At 41.6% G+C, this 6,000-nt stretch overlaps 1 protein-coding gene across 1 annotated transcript in view; it reads right to left on the bottom strand.

The window, feature by feature from the left end:
* Nucleotides 1–2,552: 2,552 nt before the first annotated feature.
* CPLX1 (complexin 1) overlaps nt 2,553–6,000 on the bottom strand; it is a 199,056-nt gene continuing 195,608 nt past the window's right edge. The window contains exon 5 of the mRNA XM_041471051.1: nt 2,553–2,815. Coding sequence (XP_041326985.1) covers nt 2,594–2,815 — 222 coding nt within the window. The 3' untranslated portion in view covers nt 2,553–2,593. The remainder of the gene's footprint in view (nt 2,816–6,000) is intronic.

Genomic DNA, 6,000 nt, shown 5'->3' with positions numbered 1-6,000 from the left:
GAACTTCAGTGACAGTGGGCGAGGTCCTTAAATCAGACAGAACATATTTGGGACTGAGTTTGCTCTTCCCCTGAAGCACAACTGTGAGCCTTGAAAAGACAACATCAATAAGCTAGTTCACAGTTTCATGCACCTAGTTTCATGTGTAAGTTTGGTCCTCTGACTTTCTATGTAATTCTCATTTTTAAACATTTTTCATGATCCTACAATGCAAAAATCTTTGTCCTTCCCCTCAAATTCGTGTGAGATTTTTGTCATCCTTCCACTTTGTGAGAACAAAGAAAGCTATGGGAGCTAATCAGAACAAAGGGAATGGAAAGGGAACTGTTTAGACTATAAACAGAAAAGTAGGATTAGCTGTAGCTTCTGCTAGTACTGTAAGATGGAAATCACAGTATGCTTCAAAGAGACATGTTTCCTGAATTTCAGTTTGCATAAGGCTTGTTGTTATAGGCTCTTGGGGAAAAAAAAGAAAACAGAAAAAAGCAGTTAGAAGCAATTTGAAAAGAATGCAGTATTTTTATATTGTACGTTTCTTCCATATCAGAATTACAGGGTTTTATAAGCTGGTTGAAGAGAACAATTTACACAATGCTATTCTTCAAATAAAACGAACAAGAATACTTGTGATGGGTTGAGGTTTGAGCAAGCTTTTAGTATGGGTAGTAAGTAGGCAAAAGAAGCTTACGGATAATTGGTTATGTTCTTGCTGTGTTACAAGTGTTTATGCCTTTTCTTTTACCTCTCTTCTTTGATTTAAAATGAACTATTTTAGAGCTTTCTTAAATTTATATGTATTCTGGGAGTTCAAAATATTTTATCCGTGTCAGATAAAAATTCTACCTTTTAAGGAGACTGACAAAAATGGCTGTCAAGCAGGTGTGGGTTTCAGCAGTTAAGCTAGAGGACTAAGAAACAATTACAGGCTTTGTTTAACTTGATTAGCATGATTATCAGGAGAAAGTTTTAAAAGATGAGATATTTGAATAAGGGACCAGGCTGCAGAGGGAACAGCAAATTAGTCAAACAAAGAACTACTTAAGTCAGATAGACCAAATGTGCTACATTAGTGGAAATAGCTGCACAGGAGCCAAATTAAATCTTACTATTTTAGGAATTTTGCTGGCCCTTCTGCTAAATATTGTTTTAAGATAATACAAAATGGAGTATATGAACAATGGGAACCAAAACTGTTTACTACTTTGAAAGTACTAAAATGCAGGGTTAAATGCTGGTCTCAGCAAGAGACCAGCGGGGTGTGAAAGGTGGGGGGGGGGGGGGGGGGCCAGGCGGGGGGGGGGGGGGGGGGGGGGGGGGGGGGGGGGGGTCATACGGCACAGCGTGGTGTGAAATTGAGAGTGTGTGAAGTTGAGAGAGATAAGAGAAAGATCCACATTCAGTTTATAGAAATGCCCAAGGCCATGAATTATTTTTTCTGAATGATCACTGATGTAAGTGACCAAATATAAACCAATCACATTTGGCAGTAATTATTAAGTAACTCTTAGTAATTATGCAAACGACCTCATTCTACACTGGCATGGAACTCTTTATTTCCCGGCAGTTTTTCCCCAGTAAAGTAAACATTAAGTCATTTGGAGACAATGGCATTTGCTACAATTTTGGTCCATATTTATGAACCTTTGAAAAGGCATCTTTGGGGGTTTTGTTTTCATTTTGGGGTTTTAAAAAATTAAATCTATACACTCACAGAAGGATTTTGAATGCTGAAATGGGTATTCTAGAGGTCAAAGGTATAATTTTTCACACAGATGCAACATGAACAGGTTAAGTATTTGGAAAAAGGCTGCCATGGGCCACATTTTGTAATGTTTAGCTCTGTAGAAGCAGCTACTGAATAGCTGGAACAATGTTTTGTTTCTAAATACTGTGATCTGATAAATATCTTCCAGTGGTGAAGTGTGAAAGGTGGTGCTTTGTACAATAAACGCTTTAAATGATGGTGTGCATACATTCCTATTAACATTGTAGGGTCTACAAATTACTTAAATGAGGCCAGTAACCTCTCCACACAAGGTTTCTGCATGCTAATATGAATTTGACTTAAGCTCTTAACTTTAACTGACATAAAAATGACACTATGCAACACCTTCCTGTATCTAATTGATGATTCTGCACTTCTAGGGAAGAAATCAGGAAAAAAGTTTGATCCATTCTGATCCACCTCACAGAACCACAAACTCATAGAGCTGCGTCACAGCTACAACAGCTGACATTGGCAGGAACAATTGGAATCTGTCTAGTTCACTCCCTCACATACACACGGCTGCACAAGGTTGCCCGGTTTGTCTGTGACAGTCTGCAAGGCTGGAGACTCCACAGCCTCTCTTGGCCAGCCTGTTTGAGTGCTCAACCACAACCAGAGCAAAAAAATGTGTGTTCTTACATATATGTGTGCTCATTACCTCTTATCCTGTCACCCTGTTATTCTTCCCCAGGTGCAGGACCCTGCATTTGCCTTTGTTGAGTTTCAGACAGTTCTTCTCTGCTCAGCTCTCCAACCCACTGACGGGCCACGCAGCCCTCTGGGGTGTCGGTCACCAGATAAACTTGGTGAGGAGGCATTCTGTCTTCAGCCGGCTGGCAGCTTTTCTCCTTGAGCCACCCTGAGGGTCCCCTGCAGGCTCATGGTCAGCTTGCTGTCCACCAGGACCCCCAGGTCCTTCTGTGCAGTGCTGCAGTCCAGCTGCTTGTCACCCACAGTGTGTGAATTTTTTTCCTTTCCATGGGCAGGACTTTGCATTTTCCCTTCTTGCTCTACATCAGATTGCTGTTGGTCCAGTTTTCCTGCTCCCTGTGGATTGTAACATGACCATCTGATTTATCAGTAGTCCTTGGCACCTTATAATAATGGCATTTCTTACAGATTTAACACTAACTGCTGCATGCATAATGAGTTTTTGCTTATTTGTCTTCTTGCTTGCTCTTTTGGGGAAGGGAGACTGTCATTTTCTGTTTAACACTTATTAAAATTATCCTTTTACTGGGAAAACACATTTTTTTATAACTTGGAAAAATTAAATATCATTTTATTCAGAAAAATTTTGGGGTTTGACACTGGCTAGAAGTCAGGCACCCACAAAAAAACCAGTCACTCATTATCCTCTGAGTACAGCTGAGCAGAGAAAAGAAAGAAAAGCTAGAAAGTTCATGGGGTGAGAAAAGAATTAGGAGAAAACACCTTAAGGCCAAAACAGGCTCAAAAAATAAAAGGTATAAAGAGAATTTTTTAAAAAGAATTTAAAGAGGATAATGAGAGCTAAAACCTTCAGAACACCTTTCCTCACCTCCCCCAGCCCTTTCTTCCTTCCCACTGACAGCACAGAGAGGCAAAATATGGGGTTTTTTTGTCAGTTTGTCACATCTATAAAATCTGTCTTCAGTTTGCTTTGGAAGAGGAGTCTCTTTTGTTATGTCGTGGGGTCCTGCCCATGGGAGACGGTTCTCTGTAAACTTCTCCAATGTGGTTCTAATTTTCACAAATCCTATGGGCAAAATAGTCTTCCCAAACTACATGCTGTGGGTAATTTTAGTTCATAAGGTATCGTCTTTTAAGGATGAGCTGTTCTAGTTTGGAAGCAAGGGTTCTCTTCCTCTATCTTCTCTCTCTCTGCTTGGGTTTCCCACTAAATTACAGTTTTCAGCATCCACATGCTCCAGCGTGAGCACCTTTTCTTATGGGCTGCAAGCAGACCTCTACATCCCCCCATACACTTCATGAATTACAGGGAAGCAGTTTGTTGTATTATAGTCCTCACCACAGCTTGCAGAAGAATCTCAGCTCTGACATCTGGAGCACCTCCTCCTCTCCTTCCCTCCTTTTCACCGACCTCAGTGTTGCCACGTTGTTCTCCTCACGTGTCTTCATTTTTAATCTGACTCGGGAGAGAATTGATGCTTGTAGGTTTGTTTGTTCTCAAGTCCTGTCAATTGAAAATTTCTTACAGGGTTTCACAGCACTGAAAAGTTGACCCCATCCGGGCTCCGCAGTGGGGAATTGCTCGTCATGCCCCTCGCTGTCGGCCACACGGTTCCCCCAGCAGCCGCGCGGGCGGTGCCAGCCACCGCGACATCGGCGCGTTCAGCGCCTCTCTTTATGTGGGGCGCCCAAAAGGAGAAGCTGCTGCTGCCACCCCTGCCCTTCTGTTTGCAGCACGGCTGGCTGAAAGCAGCTAAGCAGGCAAAGTTCACTGCGAGCGGTGCCGAGACGGCGGTGGCCACACGGTCCTGGCAGCTGTGTCGGGATGGCCCCCATCAGCTGCCTCCCCACCCCTCCGAAGAGGAAAGAGAAACTGTGCACAGTTTTTTCCTTCTTAAATATGTAATCACAGAGGCATTATGAACTTCTCTAATTGGGATAGTAATATGCTCATCATCAGAGCCTTCAGGGATTGGCTCTGCTGGACATAGTAGAACCTTTGAGCAGCTTCTCTCTCAGAAGCTGCCTTTGTGGCTTCTCCCACCCTGCACTAAAACCCAGGCTGTGTTAAACTAACACAAAACCATAATAAAATTAAAAGTACTAGGGTTGAGACTCAGTCCTATGTTATATTTCTCTTCCAAAACTTTGTTCTAGCCTTAATTTTTAAAGTCCTTTAAAAAAAATTTAAGTAACTGAAATATAATTTTGCTTTTGCGTGAGCTTGCTTTGTTTCTGCTTATTTGTCTTCTTTAAGAGAAAAAAATTATTTCATCTACAAAGCCTGAATCTAAGAGATTTTCTCCCATTGACAACTCCAATGACTTAGTGATACTGACAATTTTTTTTTTCTGTGCTGCAGCTTGCTTAATGCAGGAGAGAGCAAATCCAGCAGTAGGAGAGACAAGGCAGTATACCTCAACCCTATTCCATCCATCAGCTAAGAAAATGTAAGAAACTACACTTGGAGATTTGTTGATAGCCAGATAGTGGTGCACAGGAAGTATTCTGCTTGGCTGTGAATTTTAGTGACTTGGTAGTTATCTCAAGAACTTATCTGAGGTAGTTATTTCTATTCCAAGTGACCATCAGTTGGTTAGATATCTGTAAAGACATAGAGAGATGGCCAAAACACAGCTGAAATAATCCAAGGATCCCCTTTGTTGACTCCATCACACCCAGAATCAGAGACTGTGGTTTTAATCCCATGTCACAGTGATTATTGAGGTATTTAGAGATATTTTCATTATCTTACTTTTTCAGTTTAGCATTGGTCTTGTAAATAGTATTTTCTGTATCTCTATTAATGGGTCTGGATTTGTCAGGGAGCATTCCTGGTAAATAATTGCAGGGACTCATTGACTGTAACCCATGCTCTGATTAGCTTCACACTGTCTCAAACAGAATCTTTTAGGGAACATGGCACTCGGCACGCAGCCACTTGGCATCCATTCCATTCCCTGTGGAAACTAAGACAGTTTACTAAGGGGTCAACCCATACCATACTGCTAGAGATACCTGGGATATTCCTGGGCTAACTTACTGGGATGGGTGCAGCAGTCAGGCCTGATTTGGACACTGGGCAGTCTCACTGTACTTATTACACCTGCCTGTACAAATAATGTTGAAGACTGCAGTGGATATTTGCCAGCTTGGAGCTACAGCATGGGTGATTGAAGACATGCCAGCTATTATTTTCCAATGATGAGCCATAAAATCACATCTTCAGGAAGATTTAAATTTAACCAGTGTGTCAGTGTTCTGTGTGTTCTTCTCTTCCTGATGCTGGGATGCAAAGGGAAAACAGGATCTTCTGTGTTTAACTCTACTTTTAATCACAGGCCAGCAAGATGCAAAAATCCTTCAAATATTTATCACTAATTTACTGAGGATTCTGCAGCTTCTTTTCCAGTGACTCCAATTTCTGGTCCTGTTAAAAGCTTTGATATTTAAACAACAAACAACAGGAGGATTCATTTCATGGAGTCAGATGCAAAGGTAGCGTCTCCCTCTTGTTTTCGGACTTGAGGTTGATCCTTGGAAAATTTCTTCTCTCTGAA

The sequence above is a fragment of the Pyrgilauda ruficollis genome, unplaced genomic scaffold (genome assembly GCF_017590135.1).
Source record: "Pyrgilauda ruficollis isolate IOZ18807 unplaced genomic scaffold, ASM1759013v1 scaffold106, whole genome shotgun sequence".
Lineage (NCBI taxonomy): Eukaryota > Metazoa > Chordata > Aves > Passeriformes > Passeridae > Pyrgilauda > Pyrgilauda ruficollis.
Note: the sequence above shows the minus strand (reverse complement) of the source record. Positions and strands in the feature narration are given on the sequence as shown.